We start from the raw sequence: 19,746 nt of genomic DNA on the forward strand, positions 1-19,746 counted from the left end.
AGCAATTCCTGTTGTGGGTCTTCTTGGGTGAGCCTCAAGCTGGATCCTGCAGAGTTCGCCCATTCTTCCTGGCAAAACTGTTCCAGCTCTGCCGCGCTGGATGCAGACGGTAGGTGAACAGCAGCGTTCAAACCTTCCCACAGATTCTCAGTCGGATCGAGGCCGGTGCTTGACTGGGCCATTCCAGGACATTCAGGATCTTGCTTTTAAGCTGCCCCAGTGTTATTCCAGGCATGTGGCTAGCGTCCCTGTCCTGCTGGACCTGGGCCCGTCCCAGGTCCCCTGAAGACTGCAACAGGTCTTCCTCTAGATCTGTTCTGTATCTGGCTCTCCCAGCTTGCCCTCAATCCCACCAGTTTTCCAGCGCCTCCACAACATGACGCTGCCTCCACCACGCTTCACCGAGGGGGTGATGTTCTCAGAGCCATAAGCACTGCTTATTATTACTTGTATGGTTACTGTTATTCATTGTAATTCTCTGCCACCTAATCGCCAGAAATACCTGGGTGGTTTACACAGAGTTTTGCAGCAAGGCCAAGAAGTTCAGTTTGGGTTTCATCAAACCAGAGAACCTTTTCCCACATGTTTGCTGTGTCTCCCACATGCCTTTTCAGAAACTTGGAACTTGATGCCAACAAACTCTGGGGCCTGCCAGAAACAGCTGTATCGTGCCACAGGTCATGCGGCACTGGAACTGCACACCAGCAATTCCATTCAGTGGCTCCCAGTATGGACTTCTCAAGGCAGAGAGCGTTGCTAAATAAACCGAGCTTATTGAGTCATGCCACAACAAAGGGGGTGAAGTGCTACGCAACCAACAACTGCCAGGATGTTTTCATTTGCGTAGCTTTTGTGCCACAATATAAATATTCCACACTTCCACAGCATGGAGCATCTTTTGTACATCAAGCGGTAACAATGTCAGTTTAATTCATTCCAATTTCAGGTTGTAACACAACAAAATGTGGAAAAGTCAAAGGAAAATGTGGCTGTCAGATACTTCTGCAAGGCACGGTATGGATGCATCCATAGTCCGGCTTCAGAAAGGCCTGGCTTTACCACCTCTAGTCTTGCGGTGTAAATGCTTCCCTTAAAGTACCTGGCCTTGACTTATCTGTGTGGGTGAGTATTGTGCTAGTGCATCGATACATAGATAGTCACTTAACGTTCAAGGTGAAATGTGTAGGCAGAACCATACCTGCCAAGCTCAGCCACTTCACTGTAAAGGGAATCAAAGTTATCCTTCCAGGTTACTATCATCCCATCACTTCCAGGACCTGAAAAAGGGGGGAAATTTGCATCAGGTATGCCAGGTGCAGAATGCATCCTGATCTGTTATTGTGTGCATTTTTACCTGAAACTCACCTAAAACCCGCAGACTGGCCGAAGATGAAACGGAACCCATATCATTTGCAGCTATACAGGTATAGATACCATCATCTTCTGTGGTTACACCAATGATTTTCAGAGTTGCTTCTCCTAAATCACTGCAAAATATAATAAACTGTGAGGCTGTGAGATATAGATACTGCTTTTATGTTTTGTAAGCCGTCTTGAGACGTTTAGTGCAACACCAGATAGAAATGTTTTTAAATTAAATTAAATGAAATCAAATCATAGCCAAATGTCCTCCATCCTTTTAATGTAGGCACCCTTCACTGCTCAGGTTTTTCTGTTACAGTATTAGCCCTTTCAGTAGATAATATCACAAGCAAACGTCAGTCAACAGCTTTGTGCATGCAAATCCACACATGGTTATAACCGAACACAGGCCTCTAAGCTACTCATTATGCAATCATTTGTTCTCCTTTTTCAGTGTGTCTGTTACAACTCATTTATATATCTTACACAATCTTCTCTACAAAATAATTTGCTACGATTAACTGAGCAGGTTTTAAAAGCAATGCGGAATAACTAAAATCAGAAATGCTGAGGAGAACCCCTGGACTTTCGGGGTCGTGCAGGAGTTGTTCAAGGAACTCCCCACTGGCCAATTCCACCCCTCCTTCCCTCCAGGCCTCCCATTGGAAATGGAATGTATCCCAAGAGTCTTTGCAGCACAACCCATATCCGGGGATCCCTTGCAAACGTGTTTGCTGCCTCCTGCTGGGAAGGTTCCCCATCCCTCTGTTGCCCCAGTGCCTGCTTGGTTTCTTGTGAAATCTGTCAGCTCCTTGTGTTCTGAACACAGCTCGGCTATTTCTGTGTGCCCCCTTCCCCTCCCCTCTCCAAGGCAACTGTTGGCATTGCTCTAGCTCTCCACACCCCTCTCCTCCAGGCGGTATTTGGTGTTGCAGCCCCTTTGCCCCAGAGGAGAAGCTGCTTGCACTCAGCCACAGCTGCTGCCGGGACCCATCCCACAGGCCCCACTGGGGAAGCTTCTTATTCCCCGCCTCCCTCCTGCTCCCCGCTCTATCTCCATGGCCTGACTTCTTGAGCAGACCTCCTATCTCCTCCCCACCACCCCTCCTGCTGTGCCATTCCTACAAGCACAGCGGCCTAGTTCCTCCCAAAGACAACTCCAGGGCAAATACATGCACTTAGAAACCATAGTTTGGGGCAGCTCTGGGCAGCGATTAGACAGGGAGTGCTGTGCTTCATCAGAAATGTATAAGGAAGGGATGCTTCTTTGGGGCCTGCAGAAGACTGCATGGTTTCAGCACGTGTAACAGGCTCATCCGTTGGTGCAATACATCCTTCTTGGCCACGGTAATGGGTCCAGGCCTACACAGACGTAGATGCCTGCATTTTTTCTTTGCTCCTGCTGTGGTTACTTTGGACGTTGGACTTGTGGGAGGCAGTAGGGGCGCCTCCTCCCACCAACAGCAGCAACAGCTTGTGACCCACGCTGGATGGACAGTGTGTGAGTTTGTGAATCCACAGTTCCTCTGAAGTGGGGAGCGGGGTGGCTACCTTACTCAAGTACTGCACATGCAATACGTAAGAAGCGAGTGTGGTGCCGTGGTTAAGAGTGCCGGGCTGGGACACAGGAACTCCTGGTTCTAGTCCCCTCCCAACCATGGAGCTCACTGGGCGATTCTGGACCACTCGCAGACTCTCAGCCCAACCTACCTCACAGGGTTGTTGTTGTGGGGAGAAGACTGAGAGGAGAAAAGGAGAATTATATAAGCCTCCTCGAGTTCCTTGAGAGAGAAAAAGATGGGCTATAAATAAAATAAATGGCACAAAAACAGGCGAGCCGTACCTGTACGAGATGCTGTGGCGACTACCGTTGCTCAGTGTGCTATGATCGGGAGCCTTCCAAGTTACTGAAGCTTTGGGACGACCACAGACTCTGCACTTGAGAATGACAGTCTCTCCTATCTCGCATGTCGTCTCACTTAACGGTACTATAAATTCTGGGGGGACTGACAGAGAAAGAAGCAGTTGCCATGATAGGGTTCAGGCGCCATTTCTTGCCCTTCGCGCTTTCTGCAGGCAGCATTACGAGGCGATTCAAACGTTGCCCCTTACAAAGTGCTCTCTGCTTCCCTGGGGTCACATTCCACAGTGAAATCCCTTGAGCCCGGCAAAAATGTGGGAAGGTGCCCCCAGTTCTCCCCAGAGGGCAATGCGCAGTGGGGTGTGGGATCCCCCCAGCACGTGCACTGGGAGACAGAAATGCAGCACCGGGAATCCTGTGGTCATTTGCACATGGGATGATTCCTAGTCCTGGAGAATTAATCTCACTTGTAAGAATTCTGTTGTCTATTCCTCTCCATGGAACAGAGAATGAGGTGGACTGGGAAAGACTAAGTCTACTCCCTGTATCTCCCCGGGAGAATCCCTTGCAGGAGAATAAACTCTGAACAGGCCACAAGATGCATAGTGGAATATAATTCCTGCACCTCCTCTACCTTTACTACTATGGGCCCTTATATAGGGTTCTAGCCCTACCCTGCATGTGTTCTGCTAACTCTGCAGCTCTGTATCATCTGACAGATATTTTTCAAAGGTAGTTATATACATGGTATTTAACTTATAGCCTCTGGGACATATTGCTATATCAACTGTAATAGATTTGCATGGGCCATTTTAAATATGGAAACACGTTCTCCTCCACTTGGAGTTCAAAGTGCTACAGTCCATGCAAACAGCCCAAGATCCTAATACTTTGCTCAGCTTCCCCTGTAGATCCAGGCTGATTTTCCATATTCTAAATTCTAAGGCATACTCAGCTCTTCCTCACCTGCAGTCTGAAGTGGTACATTCCACCCCATCACCTCAATGTCTACCGCCCTACTGTGATTCACGGGAAGCCCAGACCTAAGAGCCATTTCTTCTTGGCTTAAGGAGAAGTCTACAAAGTAAGAGGCAAATGTATGCCGGAAGAGCATTTCTCCAAAGCAACTACTGCCACTTTTCCATAACACAAAGATGACCAAGAGACGATGCATGATGCAGGTGAACTGTGCCTCTTTGATATACTGAATCTCTGCTTCTGAAATCAAAAGCTTTTAGCCAGGCCAACTAATTCTTCCGGCATGGCCTGAACTTTATTGATCCCTCTTGCTTAGTACAAATTCCCATGGCTCACTCCTAATGATCTACTCATTAGGAAATGGTTGAAGTTTTGCGGCCCCAGATTCTTAAAGGCAATGTCACAGAAACTACCCTCTGATAACTCCACAGGTTCATCAATCCTTTCTGATGTTATTACATATCATTCACTATAACTATGTCCCGGTTAATTTTATAAGAACCGTTTGGATGTAAATGCATTTTAGTATGAATTCTTTACCTTTTTAAGGCTATATGAAACATGTATTTTCATGATTTTGCAACTGTGAACTTAATCTCAACTTACCATCATAAATGTAGTTGGGGTTGAGAAGCTGAAAAGGAGAAGTTCAACAGAATTAACAGCTTGAAAAGTTTTCCGGCTTTTTATTAAAGACAAGAGGGTTAAAAAGTGCAGTCCGAAATATTCCTTAGTGATCTTTGGTCAGCTGCACTGAATCATACGAGGTCACCTCTGATCAGAATGTGACCTACGAGTACGTATCATAATTGTCAGATGCCATCTTCCCCTTCCTCTACAGACAAGTTACCCAGTTGTAGTGTCAATCAACTAATTTTCATTATGTGAGAGTTACACGCACACAAGGCCTCTGGCTACAGACTAAAATCCCCATGCGACGAAGGAGGCAAAGGATCAAAGGATGCGCAGCTCAATGCCAGTCCTCTGAGCTTTAGCAGGTTTTCCAGGTCATGGCATAATGCACGGAAGTTGACACGAAATTAGTCCAGAGGCGTGCCTCCTCCCCCATTCAAGCTGGCTGGGCTTCCAACCCTCTCCTCGGGGCAGGTCCTTCCACAGAGTGGCATCTCTGGCTGCCAGTGCTTGGAACGCGGTGGCATGCCCCCTTTTCATTTGATATCCAGCCTTTGGATCCCTGATCGGCACTGTCTCCTCCTCCTCTTCCACTCCTTCCTTTGGAATCCATGGTTTCAGAATGGCCTCCTTGGTTATCTCAGCTCTTCCCTCCCACCTCCCCACTCCTGCAGCCTTGACTTGTCGGCAGCCATTCCCCTCCGCCTTGTCCTCCTCCCAGCAGGATGCAGAATCAGCTCCCAAGTCTTCTTGAGATCCTTCCACAGGGATGCTGGGCCGCAAACCTTGCAAGAATCACCCCACACTGAGCAGCCAGCGTGGTGCAGTGGTTGCGCTATTGGACTGAGACTCGGGAGATCCAGGTTCTAGTCCCCATGTGGCCATAAAGCTCAGCCTAACCTACCTCACTGCTTGTGCTGATAACATGAAGGGGAAGGAAATTATGTAAGCTGCCTTGGGTTCCTTGAAGGAAAAAAGGCAGGATATAATGCAATAAATTTTGTTTATTTTTATGTATAAAAATAAATTTAATAAAACATCCACAGAAGAGTTGTTAAGATGGTAAACAGGGTGAAGGTTCTCCATTCCTGATTTAAGGAATCATCCAAGGCTGTGTACAAACATTTAAAAAAAAATAGGACAGAAGCAGAATAAAATCAACATTAAAAACCTGCTAACAATTTTTAAAAGCCAAGTTAAACAGACTTATTTGGAGCCTCTTCTGTAATGCAGAGAGAATGGGGATCAACTGCAACTCTCGAGGGAGCAGATGCCAGACTGTGTGCGCATCCCAGGAGCAAGTTCAGCAAGCGGCCTCTGCAAACGAGGGTGTCTTCAAGCAGGCCTCCCCTTGACTGTCTGAAGCCCCTGTCTGTGAGTTGGCTGTTCCCTAAGGAAGGACTCCTACTCTGTGAAGCTGGGCAGCCCAGGGCCCCACGCCGAAAGGATCAGCACGGACCTCAGAGCAGGCAAAGACCAAGTGACTTCTGCTCCTGTTGTGGCTGCAACTCTCCTGTAAGTTTTTCCTGTGGTGACTCCCTTAGAACCACCACCTGACCTTCAGGGAGGCCAGTCTTCATCCTCTCGGATCAAGAAGCCTTCCCCCATTCCAACACCACAACCAACACCGCAACCATCAACTCGGGCTGCAGGCTCTTGGCATCTCCCAGCATCCAAGAGAGCATTGCTTTCTCTTGCTTCCCTTATTCTAATCCTAAGCTAGCAGAGCGCATGCCTGGCATGCCGAAGGCCCCAGAATCAAACCTGGCATCTCCAGCTGGGACAAGGAAAAATTTTTGCCTGAAACTCCCAAAAGCTGCTGCCAGGCAGTGGCAATGATCCCAGGCTAGAAGGCCCAACGGCTGGACTCAATATAAGGCATCCTTTTATGTTCCACTCACTCCATGGGATGTGCAGAAGCACAGGCTCCGTTGGACGCTCTCTAACCCTCCAGAATACAGCAGATGCAACCCAGCCAATCTCTGTAATAACCCTACTAGCTTCCATATCATATTTACATTACGTTCTTAAGTATACTTGTTCAGAAATAAATACCTCATTGTCATGCGATTTACTCTCAGGCAAGCTGATTTAGGAGTGCAGCTTTTATGAAGTACAATCTCTGAGTTAGAGTGTGAACTTTACAAATCCGTGATGAATGCAGGTCTTTAGTACTTTGTATGTAAAGACACAGCAGGTAGCAAAGCGTCCTGATGCAAATGTATGCCGAGTAAAAGAGCCTATATGTTACAACAAGATGCTTGTTTTACAGTTTAAAGGTTGGCACTTTCCCCCACAAAAGGATAATGATTAAAAAGACAATATCAGGAAAAAATACCTTCACGGAAACCTTATTGGCAAGTCCGTCTCGCGATTTACGGTAACCATTTTCTAACTTGCCTTCCCTTTTGCCGTCTTTATCTTTTTTCTCAGATTTCTTCCTTAGACGGAGTGCTGTGTGCCAAGATGATGACTTCCTGAAGCCAGAACAGAACAGCACAGTAATTAGCTGGAACTTGCTGTGGGTGATTTTGCCTTGGCAAAAGGGTTTATGTCAACATGGAGATGAGAGAACATGTCAAGGATAACACACTGAAGGGCCTGTTTCTTCAAATGAAGAATATGAATTATGTGAGCAGCAACAGTCACTGGTTTATTGCCTCAGCGGGAACTAGTGCCCAGGGTGTAACTTCTTCTGGGCTCTTGTCTGAATAGCTAACAAGTGGGTCCAGTCACCTGTTACTGCAGGGGTGGGCAGAAAAAAGATCTCCAGATATTTTCAGCTTCAACTCCCAGAATTCCTGGGTAGTGGCCTTCTGGCAGGGGCTTCTGGGAGTTCAATCATCTGGGGTTCTATCCTCTTTGTCTCCCTGCTTTACTGAAATCAAATTCTGAACTTCTGGATAGTGTACCCCTGCAAAATTATCTACTATCTGATACATGTGTCTGCGTGTGGCTGACTGCCTGTGTACACCCAGTCAGCCCTTGAGAACTTCAGAGGACATCTTATTAATAGTGGTTTCCAAGTTGCAGCCATAAGTAGGACTTCTCAGGAGCACCTGGACTATCCCTCAGGCCTTTTCAGAGAGGTAGAATAGATGCCAACTCTTGAAGACATTTCTGTTCATGCAGGCGCTCTCCAACATGTAAGGGGTTATGACACTGTGCAACGATTGTCTTGCTGTAATTTTTGAAAACCCATCACTTTTATTGTGCTGCCATTATTTGTATTGGTTTTATTCTTATGTATGTGTTGTGACCTGCTTGGAGATCTTAGGATATTAAACAGCATAAAATAGCATAAGTGAATATGTAAGTGAATACTTGTGTTTCAGAATGTTGTTCTGCTCAACCTAGTGGGATAAGATGGATTTATTGTAATCTTTTCTGGGTTCTCCATTATTCTTCAGGTGTTTTAACTACAAACATATTGCATATCGTCTGCTTTTATTATTGATTCTATTTCTACTGCTGGTTTTTATATTATAAACTGTTTTACATTTATTATGAATGGTATCATTTTAACTGTTATATATAACATATTGTGAATTGCCTAGACAGCCCTTTTGGCTAACTGGGCGGCATTCAAATCAAATCAAATAAAAAAAAATCTCTTGCCTCATGGGAGCTCTTTTGTGGGAATGATGCAGATAAAAGCTGTGCAGCATTTGACATGAACTTGGTTGTTTTTCAGCACATGCTGCTGCTAAACTTGCCTGCCTGGCGGCCAACCCAGAGCCATTTATCTTACACAGACCCTCAATTGGTCAGGACCCCTAGGGTGGTGGAAACCAGCAGCCTCATAGGATCGGGGTCCGTTTGTCAGGGACCACTGAATCTGGACCTCTAGAATCCAAATCCTCCCAGCCTGGACGTGCAACAGGCTGCAATAACCACAACACCCAACTCCCATGCTGGCCCATCCACACAGGCAATGAGCACGGAGAGATTCTTCAGAGAAGAGAGAAAGCGTAAGACTCCAAGCTACAGGCCTGCCGTTCTGTGGCTGGCCAGTGCCTAGAGAAATAAAACACTTTACTCAAGTCCATACCCTCAGGCTCACGAGCGAAAAGGTTTGTCATAAAAGGGAAAAGGGGTGAAAAGCAAAGTAAGGCACCGGTTCTTTAAATTACAGAATTATTATACTGTCTAGCTGAAGCAGAAATTGTTCAGAAGCAGAATACAACAGCTAATGACATCCTTTCCTTTCTCTGTTGCGGCCCTAACCAGAGCCTTGAACCAAATGGTAACAAACAGAGATGTTTCAAAACAAGGTTCACATGTTCAGAACAGCGGGTAGTGGTCACTAAATGAGCAGTCAAATTCTGAATTGGTTGGGATTCATAGCTGGCTTTCACCATCTCGAATGAGTCAAGCATTTTTCATCAGATAGGGTGGGAAATTAGCTGATGATCAATACGCAGGGGAGAAAAAGTAGGCTAGAATTGCAATTGGGTTCTTGTAGAAAATGATCAGTTGCAACCCAAAGAGCTCAGAAGTGTACAACTAGGCAGGAGTCATTGTCTCAGCCTTCTTGAAGTCGGTCTAAATTGCCACTACGTCAGTGCCAACCTTGTACAACTAAAAGTCAGGGTGACAGATGCCACTTGACCAAGTCAGGTTTCGGACTGGACCTTTCTCAAACGTTCACTTTACCTCACTTCTCTACTCCATATTCCACCAGCCACCTGGTTTCTGCCCCTGCCCCCACTTCCTTGACTAGCTCCTGATTTTCTCCTACCTTTTCATACCACTGGCATGACTGACCTGACGCTGCCTCCGCCTCCCAGTCACAGATAGAGATGCTCCTTTCAGCTATACTAGTGTGGCTGATTTCAGATTATGTTAAAGATGGGTCCTAGCACTGACTGTTGTATCACTTCAGGAATGCTAAAGTTTTATTTTATATAAAACACTTGAATTGTCTTGTGTAAGACACTTTGGAATGCAAAAGCAACCAGATATTTTGTGAGGCTCTTACTCTGCCATCAGCTCCCGTAAGAACACAACTTGAGAAGCATCCTTCAATCATGAATCAAAATAAAAAATAAAATAAAAGATGCATTTTCTTTCATTCCTTCCACTGGGCAATGATGCCAGTACTAAATCTGGAAAGCTTCAACACTGCATTTTAAAGTTGAGACAATATTTAAAGGGGGAAAATGTAGAAAGCTAAAACAATGGAGCCTCTTTAATGATTTACTACAGTTTCTCTCTGTACCCATGTGGTAAATTACAGCATCTTGCAGAATGTCTCCCTTCTGGGACGCTTCCATGGCACTTACTTCATTGTTCCATCGGGGTTGTCCATGGTGACTGCACTGGTGTGTCCCAATACGTAGCCGGGGATCCAGCCCTCGGCCGCAGGGCACTGGTCAGTGGCGGCTCGGAACACCAAAAACATGTTCTGTTGGTTGCTGGCTAGAATTTGCACGACTTCACCTTGGTAGACATTAATCTCATCCTCCTTCACTGCCGTATAATCGTGTGTCACCAGCATGGTGGAGATATTGCTACTGCTGCTACTTTCACTCTGTGGATGAACCAATTAGGCAGAGGGAGAAAGGAAGGAAAAAGGAAACAGTTCACAAATGCACAGGGTGTCATTTAGAAGGTCCTACTCCAAAAAATCAGCATGTAAGGACAGCCATTCCAGTAACAGCACATTAAAATCAAATGTTATTCTTCATAAAAGTAGGACTGGTGAGACTTGTGCAAACATAAATAGATTCAAACTACCTGTGATCTAAGAAAACAAACTACTAGGCTATTTTCTCTTCCAAATTGTGTGAACCCACCTATTTAAAAATGAAGTTAAGAATGAATCCTCAGTTATCTTTTGTTGGAGTGGGTGAACCCTCCAGTACTGCTAACATTCCAGGGTCAAAGCTAAACATTTTCTCAAAATCTATGGTCTTCTCAACTGGAAAAATCCCAGCTTACTAAATCATGATTTGGGAATGAGTATAGCAAACTTTACTTGTCCTCCTCCTCTTGCACACTGGTTTTGTCTCTGCAATCATTCATTCATTCATCTATTACACTGCTACACTAACTAAGCTGTCTGGCTAGAATAAAATATAAAATCCATACAATGCAAAAAGTATGGTTTGAAATACAGCAGGACTCCTGAATCTGCTGGTTCAGTTACTGCATTTTCAGTTAACCATGGCTGACCTCTGTGAGCTGTAAAGTGCCAAAGAGAAGTTGCAAAGTACTTCCTTTAAGTGAAAATTCTTGATTTAATAAAGAAAGAAAAAAATCATGTGTTGAGATTGCTAGGATATATGGTAAGAATAAATCTTCTATCCATGAAATTGTGAAAAAAATGTATATGTGCAATGCATAGTGCTCACTATTATCCATGGTTTCGGGCATTTGCTGGGGGGCTTACAACCAATCCCCGTGTATATGGGGGTCCTGCGGTAGTCAAAAATGTTATCAGTAAAATTACCAGGGCCCAATTAAAATCTTACATTACATCCTGGTTACATTAGAACATCTCCACATTCTATGAAAAACATGTCAGTTTATCAACCCAAAGCTGAATCCAGAAGCAAATTATGGTTTACAGTTCTGGATATTCTGCGATATTAAAGCACAGTTCCACATTTTGGATGTAACCGGGAACTGTGTTGAAAGGTACAAAATCAGTGTGCAATGGCAGGAAGAGACTGGGGAGTCTGCAGGGCTAATAGTCCTTCCGGTTTAATCGCCTTGGTTAAGGAAGTTGAGGCTGTTACATCCAAGCTGGTCCATTATCCTATCCCAGGAGACTCTCTAAACCTAACTTTCGTGGGGTTTAGTACTTGCGCAGATGGCTGTTTTCAGTATTAGGTATCCTCCTCCTCTCGGTCTTTCTGTGCCCAGGTCAAGAACATGGCCAGGACAGCAAGTACTGCTCCTAGACTGGTCCATTTCAGCTGTTTGACGTGATGGGGCACAGTGTGTCCTCGGGCACAGCATGTGCGAGGACAGAGGACTGCACTCTAATTTGGCACTTCAGTCTGAAATCAGAGGTTGAGAATAATTCAGCTAAATCCACAGGATATGCGAGTGACTTGCAGGCTTGACACTGCCAGCCACCGATCTCGCCAAAATCTCTTGTTCCTTTTCGCAAGTACAATACCAGGAAAGAGGCAACAGGGGAAAAAAGTATTGCTACACTCAAAGGGGAGGGTATTTTTTCATCACAGCTGAGAACTGAATATGCAGAAATGAATTTCAGCTTCTCTGCTGGCAAGAGCAGGACCCGCCTTTAATGCATGGGGAGGGGGAAATGAGGAAAGCCATACGGAAAACACGTTATCATGTGTACACGTCTGACAGCACCAGCCTGTGCAGGCCTACTCTGAAAAAGCCCCACAGGGGTCAGTGAGCCTTACTCCTAGGTAAGTAAACACAGGATTGGTGCCTAAGAGGCAATTCTATTTCTGTATGGGGAATTGCCCCTAAACAGTTGGGGGAGGCAGATGTATTCTCAAGCAAAGCACGCTGCTGGACCTGGGACACACACAAGGAATCTCTCTTAATAGCACAATGTCTCTTGCTGAAGAAAGTTCAACTTTGCCTCACTAGGCAATGCATTCATATCCCACAGAAACACAACATTATCATTAACAGCCCCGTTGCCTGCTTGCAGCGATCAGCCTGCCAAGGTGACATTTTGCTAAGCTAAGAAAACAATTTAAGGAGGCAGGCCAAAGCCAAATCACATCAAAGTAAGAACAGGAGCTTGAAATGAGAAGAGACATGCAAAGCAGAATTTCTGACCCTAAAGCTATGCCATAGTAAGTAAAGGAGGAAGTCAGGAGAGCGCTACGTTGTTAAAAAAAAATCAACCGAGTAGTGAGTGCATGCTGGCAAGAGAGGTTCTGAAGGCCGGGTGATGTGCAGCCGATGTGCAGAAGCTGTGACAGGAGCTGGCAAAGTGTGCAACACACGCCGTTGGGCAACAGGTGTGGGATGAACACTAGCGTTGGAGTTGGCATGTGGCCCGTGAGCAGTGTCTGGATTCTCAAAAATCTGAAGGTGTCCTTTGAGTGCCAGGTTGCATTCCAGATAGAGGTCTGAAAGAGAAGGTGTGGAGCCTGCTGGTCAACAGCCGTGCTCTTTCCTCGCAGACCAGCTGGCAGGGCAGGCTGGGAGTGGACTCTTCAGGAGCCTACGGGCACAGCTTCTTAGAGACTTACAGAGAGAAGAAAAGGTGCTTAACGCTTGCTAAAGTTATTTTGGAGGTTTGTTTACCCTTCATCGGTGTGTACTAAGGCTATTCAGATTTTTTTTTAATACTGGAAGATTCCTTGACCAGATGTGTACATATTTTAAAGACAGCAAACCAACCAAATGCTTCAGCTCACCTGAAACTAAAAAAAGCAGCATAGAAAACACGCAGTGACACTTAAATGGAACCTCCGTGTTCATCTGAATACCAGATGTCAGAGAGCTGTTGAGTTCATGCCCTTTCGGAGGGCCTCCTGGGTGCATCTGGCTGGCCAGAACAGACCATTAGTCTGGTTCAGCGGAGCAATTCTCAGTGTCCTTCAAAGTTTCGTCAAGAGGGGAATGATGACGTGCGTGCTTGCAAGCGAATGGAGGAGGAAGCCCTGAACCAATCTGCAATGGACAAACTGAGCTCCACCACAGGAGCTGTGCAGGGCATGTTAATTTTGTGCCTTCGTGTTAGATGAGAAAAAAAGCCAAGAGCAAGTTAGTAGAAACCAGACTAGCAGACTTGTTTTTCCAGCAGAGGTGGAAGTCACATTTAGGGTTAGAAAGTTTTTTGTGTGTGTCTGTATACATACTGCAAGTCTATGTCTTATGTATACACACGCAGACGCAATGTACGTTTCTACCGAGCTTTGCATAGAAAGTTTGGAGCAACTGATATTTGTTATTATGTCAGAGCAGTGGTGCAGCACCAGAGAGCCGGAAGTTAGTACGGAGAGTGATGATCACACATAAGAGCAGGGAGCGCGGAAGATTTTAGAAGACCTCGCAGGATAGAAGCGCTTCAGCTCTTACCCCATTACTCTGGGTGGAGTGTACTGATTGCTCGCTGGTCGAGGAACATGTGCTCATGCGGTCTGTGTCCTTGCTGTGTGAAGAGTGGCGGTGCAGCTGGCGCTGGAGGGAGTCACTGTCCCCAGGGAAAGTGAAGGAACCAGGGCGGCTGGCAGGGGATGCTGGGATGGAGCTCCAAAAGGAGCCCTTCTGCAGGGGGCTGCTGGGTGTCAAGGGCTCCTTGCCAAACGGAGCAGGGAAAGTCATTGCAGGAGGCGCGCTGATGGGCGAGATGGCTCCCGGCCTTGGTTTTCCCAGTGCCAGCGATCCCACGCTGCTTCTTGAGCGAGCCTCTTCTGAATTCCCACGGCATTCCCTCTGATCTGCGTCTGCCGAGCCGCAGGCGCTTCCTGGTGTCTTCCGTGGGCTCTCCAGCGCTTTCATCCTGGGGATCTTCTCCGCTTCTCTCTCCGGACCATTCTGCTGCACGGTTGGTGGGTGCCTGCCTGCCTGGCTAAGGCCAGCCTCTAGTGTGGTGGTGTGGGGAGGCAGCGAGGGATTGTGAATGGACATACCTGACATCTTGTCTGCCTCTGCCTGGACTGAGGCTGCAGAGGAGACCAGGACTGGGGAATGGTGTCGGACCGGCTGCGGGATCCGGGAAGGCCTGCTACGGCTGGAGCCGGGGATGCCAGTGCAGGTGCCAGGGCCGCTGCTGTTGCTGCCGCCACCCGGACCACTGTGGTTCCTCTGGTACTCAATTGGAGATGTCAAGGCTGAGGCGACCGGGGAGAAAAAGGGATGCGTTTACACAACAGCGGAAGGCAAAGCTGAGCGGGTTTTCAAGCGTGACCTCCCTCAGTACCTTGATACTCCAGTTCCTTTCACCACACCAACAGTGTTTTTGCTAAGAACTGCTTACCCTACATCCCACTTCTGGAAAATAAACAGTCCAGAAGTAAACATGTTGCCACAGGATCAAAGATGAGAGACAAAACCCTTCTCTAACATTACAGCACACCCTCTTTAACAAGCCACATATATGCTTCATATTTCCCAGTCTAGTAATATTTTAGTGGTCAGGAATCAAGAAAGTAAACAATTTGGACATGGAATGCTTTCAGTCAAACACTAAAATCTTCTCCGCCATTCACAAGCCACTTGTATCGCTTGCATGCTACTAATTTTTTTATTAGTGGGATAAAGATAAGGAAGAAATCATAAAATATAATATGATTCTAGAAATAACTGAAAAACTAGGGCTTGTGAAAAAACTGGAAGCAACAAGGACAAGGAATTACTGCTTAAAGGCAGAAAAATACATTGTTAGCTTTGCGTAATGACTTTAGCAATTGTTTAGAACGTTCAAAACGTGCACAACTATACAAAGTAGTATTTACATACTGTCTTATTTGCTAAAAAGTCATCAAGGCAGTGCACAGAAATTTAAAATAATAAAACCTTAATAAAATTAAGAACTGAAAATTTTATTAGGCTGCCTTCAGGAACATGTACACAACTACTCAGATTCTCAAGCTAACAGCAAGTATATTCATGTCAGCAAACATTCTAATTCTGAAGTATTTTAAAGGGAGCACAGTGCCATTTTAAAGCTACTATTCAAACTATGGTAGGTGGTCATTTTGCTTTGTAGGAGCTGCAATACACTGTGAAGAAGCCACGTCCAGCAGGCTTTCTGTCATGTTTACGAAATGATGCAGAAGCATATTAACAAAAGCTTTGTTATTTTTATTTCTACAACCCATTTATAAGAAACACTGGAATTAAAATAATCATGCAAATAAATGTGGGTGGATAGAGAAACTGAATTATTTGAAATGCCAATCTGTAAGTAATTCAGAGTTTGATATTATTGGCCTGGAATCAGATTTAGTTAGAGTAGAACCATTCAAATAATAATATAAAATGAAAATAAATAAAATAATAAAGCACATCTAGCTTAAGTCTTAGTTAAGTGGATCTAACTCTTGGTATCTTGATATGAAAAGTTAGTCAGGAAACCTTTCTAGAGGGAAACAGGATCAGAAGAGGACAACAAAAATGCTGAAGTTTTTAAAAAAAGAACTGGGGACATCCACTTTCATCAGTCACTAGCCAGATGCATGGCAGCCAACGCTTGCTGTGACAACCCAACAAACATGGCTGCGTTTCCTGGAGCTCCCCTCAGGGTGCCTCTACAAGGCACAGCATGGCTCGAACCAAGGCCTTCCACTATACCAGAACAAATCCAAACATGGAAGAGAGGTGCATCGTTTCTACGATAACAAGACCAATGAAATCTGGAGAATTATAGTCATTCTGGAATTTGAACAGAGTTAGATATGCAGTTCACTTTACCATTTAGAAAATTACGCTGGTTTTCCAAGATTTGGTTGATTTCATGGATCCACATTTGGCGGACTCCTGGACTGGTGGAATGCAAAACTAAGCTCTCCATAACATCGCCTGCTCTTGACGTTAGTGCAAATTTACATGGATCGTTGTCTACGTTTTCTTCCAAGCAGAGGCAACTCACCTTTATTAAAATAGAAATTGTATGGAAAATGTAATTTTCAGGCCCATATGATTGCTTTTAATACAGGAGATGAACAGCGTGTGCCCTCCAGATGTTGTAGAACTGCAACTTCTCTTATTTCACCCGGTTAGCTCTGCTGGCGAGTGCGAATGGAAGCTGCAGTCCACACATCCCCTGGACATGCCCTGCAGGACCATCAGCATTGATTATTTCTCAGTAAAGGACAATGCGTGGGAAGGTCACCAACTGACATAGTCAAAACCAGAAGGCACAAGGTGGTAACTGTTGCCAAACAGATTAGCCAAGATGTTTCTAAAGATGTCAATTGGATGTCGGTTATGTAAACATAAATTGGGTATTTTTTATTATATATGGTAGAGGAAGTGGTACAAAAATCCTTAGCTTTTAAACCTGAAGTTCCTCTTTTATTAGGCATTATACTGGAGGACATTAGTAAATAAGAAATGTATCTGATTTTATATGTAATCACTGTGGTGAGGATTGTATTCATTTAACACTGGAAAAGTGAAGAACTACCCACCGATGAATTGATTAAAAGATCCTGGACGTGCAGAAATGGATAGACTGAATTTATCATTGAAGGAGAAAGAAGACACTGACTTCTATCAAACTTGGGAATCTTTTTATTATTGGCTAGAGAAACTTAAATATGTTTTTAAGTTATTATAGATGGAAAAAGAAAGGTGTGGGGGCTGACTCAGTGGACTCGATGTTTTTTGATGATGGATGTTGTTTGTAGTTTTCTTTTTGTTTTTGTATAATTCCTCAAATAAAACTTATTATAAAAAAACAAACCAGAAGGGACAAGGAAAAGCACCGAAGCTCGGAGACCACTGTGCACGTGAGCCCATTTTCAGTGGCGCTCGGGATGCTGCACTCATCCCTACTTCATGCGCTCATCTGGAGTCCACGGCAATGTTAGCAATTTGAAATAGAGTTACGTTCATTTTTTTGTGGCAATAGCATCCATGTAACAGCAAAGAAAACACAATCTGCTCATTTAATACCAAGTTTCCCTGCTGTGTTGCCTAGAGGGGCTTCCTGGCTGTCCTCTGACAAAGGGATGGGGAAGGTACAGAGGGGGTTCTGTGAGCTTTGGATACCTGGCTACTTTGCTAGTGATGACGGCGAGTTTGTTAGAGAGCTCTCACAGCCGCTTAGCCTTAAAAAGCCCCTCACACAGAGAGCAGTCTTGCCCAGCACCCCAGAAGGCTATGCAGCCTGCTTTCTTGTTGTGCTAACAGCAGCTGCCAGATCTCGCTGGAGTGCTACCTGCTACCTGTCTGATGCTACCTGTCTGATGAGGAACTGTCAGAACATGCATCAGATTGGTAGACTCTCTGGGAAGCCCCACTGAGCACACCAAGAGCAAAGAGCAAGACTCTGCAGAGAACCTGGCCGATGCCTCACCGTACAGTGGGCCTTTCTGAGATTAAGGTATTGGTGAGAAGGTGCTGGTGGGGATTGCCTGGTCTGCCAGGGCAGATGGGCAGGGAGTGGCTACTGTCATTGTCACTATCATCCTCCCACCAGGAGAGGGCACATGGGACCGTTATCAGGGGAGGCAGTTGATGTTCATTTATTTTATTTACTTGGGCTATTTCTAGGCCGTCCAATCACACTGAGTCTCTGGACGGCTCACAACAAAATCTCGCCGCTGCTGCTGTTGTCGTGGCTGAGAGGTCAAAAAGAGAGGGCAATGGTGGCGAGGAAGAGAAAAGGAAGGCCACTGTCGGGGCCATGATGGAGGAGTCCGTGTGGGCATGCACGTGCGTGCCACGCCTCCTGAGAGCACAGTGCCAGGTGGTCTTGCGTGAGCTCTGTTCTTGGCACCCCTCGCGCACCACTAGATTCATTCAGTGCCCAGGTGGGGTAGGCACCGCTCCCCTGTGGCTGCACTCTATGCCATCCTGTAGTAGGTGAAGCAGTGCTAATGGCAGAGGCAGGGGAATGTGAGACATGCTTTCTTCTTTGCACCAAAGCCAAGTTACCAAAGCCAAGGAAACCAGCAGTAGGAAAGTGCCCCTACTTCTCTTTGGGTAGCACTCGCTTTTTATTACTGAGCAGGAAGGAAGTTAACCAAGTAACAAAATATGCCACTTGGAACTACTGAACTCAAGCCAAAGATATTCCATCTCGGGAGAACATTAACCTGCCTGCTGGCTTGGGTGGGCATGCAGGAAGCCCAGATTCACGTTCCAAGTCAAACCTGGTCCAACTGTTTTTCTTTCACCCTAACATCCCTCACAGGGCAGTCGTGAGAACAAACGGTTGTTTTGAGCTCCCCGGAGGAACAGTGGGGTGTGTGTATGATAAAATTCTGCCCCAGGTTACTCTACAAATAAGGGAAGGGGGAGAGAAAGAATAATAACTTACAACAATTTTTGGCACTGATCTGGACAGATGTGTTTATGAGCAACACTGATATTACACTCAGGAAGTTGTTCAACAAATGGCCAATAGACAGTAGAGGGTGAAAACTGAGGCCCGCTGGCGGAAAAACGCACTCCTACAGCTTCCCATTGGAATGAGATCACATGAATCGTAACCCTAAGCTTTGGGCAGGGAGACACTCAGAGAGGAACCAAAGGTTCGTGCTAAGGCCAAGGCTGCCGGGATTCCAGGGATCTGATCACACGGGGTGGGAGGCTCTGCGGTGGCGGGCTTTCGCTTCTCTTCACACATACCCTTCTGCAGACGAGGCATCTCTGCCTGTGCAGGCTTTCCAGTGGCACAGAGGCGCATGTACGTGGTCTCAGTGGGGATGTGCGAGGAACCTGTCTTGTGCGGAAAATCTGTACAACTCCCTGGTTTCAGTTTCCTGGGCTACCGTCTGCTCTGCAGCAGTCCAGAATCCCGGCTCCTGGAGAGTGCTCCTCGTCTCCACGGGGCGTGCACAGGGAACTGAGCTGCAGGTGCTGCGCAAGCCGTGGCATTCTTCTGGGCCCACTGCTGGGAGCAGCAGCGAGTGGGGGGGGGGGAAGGCTGCTCACCAGGAAGGCTGCCTGGCATGCCGGCTCGCAGCGCCCTTTCCCTTCCTGCAGCCGCTCCCGATGGGGGATGCTGCCGGCTGCACAACTGGCTTGCTCTGCGGGACTGGGCTGAGGATGAGACATCTGTGCGTTCTGGAGGGACGGATTCCAAAATGGTTTGTACCAGCCCTAGGTGCAGCCCCACTGCACACGTGCCAGTTGCTGTGTGCGTGGCAGGGGGCCGCAGTCTGCTCTCCCCCTCCCCGGTAACATGTGCGTTCAGGATGGCTTGCTGAATGCCTGGAGAGGACTAGATTTTTTAAAGGGCAGTGACTGCACTAGATCCTTATTCACAACTTCGTGCTAAGGCTGAACCCCTA

At 46.2% G+C, this 19,746-nt stretch overlaps 1 protein-coding gene across 5 annotated transcripts in view; it reads right to left on the bottom strand.

Moving 5' to 3' along the window:
* The window catches only part of TRIO (trio Rho guanine nucleotide exchange factor), a 261,688-nt gene that overhangs the window by 8,168 nt on the left and 233,774 nt on the right, over positions 1-19,746 (bottom strand). For 4 of the 5 annotated variants that reach the window (XM_044442897.1, XM_044442900.1, XM_044442898.1 and 1 more), the window contains exons 47-54: positions 16,196-16,373; positions 13,859-14,613; positions 10,120-10,367; positions 7,173-7,311; positions 4,808-4,835; positions 3,206-3,368; positions 1,366-1,487; positions 1,199-1,277 (exon numbers count right to left, since the gene is read on the bottom strand). In XM_044442897.1, the coding sequence (XP_044298832.1) occupies positions 1,199-1,277; positions 1,366-1,487; positions 3,206-3,368; positions 4,808-4,835; positions 7,173-7,311; positions 10,120-10,367; positions 13,859-14,613; positions 16,196-16,373 (1,712 nt within the window). Of the gene's footprint in view, positions 1-1,198; positions 1,278-1,365; positions 1,488-3,205; positions 3,369-4,807; positions 4,836-7,172; positions 7,312-10,119; positions 10,368-13,858; positions 14,614-16,195; positions 16,374-19,746 lie in introns of those variants that run through there. The other variant, XM_044442902.1, reaches the window with a different exon arrangement.

The sequence above is a fragment of the Varanus komodoensis genome, unplaced genomic scaffold (assembly GCF_004798865.1).
Source record: "Varanus komodoensis strain SLA01 unplaced genomic scaffold, ASM479886v1 scaffold40, whole genome shotgun sequence".
In the NCBI taxonomy this organism is placed as follows: domain Eukaryota; kingdom Metazoa; phylum Chordata; class Lepidosauria; order Squamata; family Varanidae; genus Varanus; species Varanus komodoensis.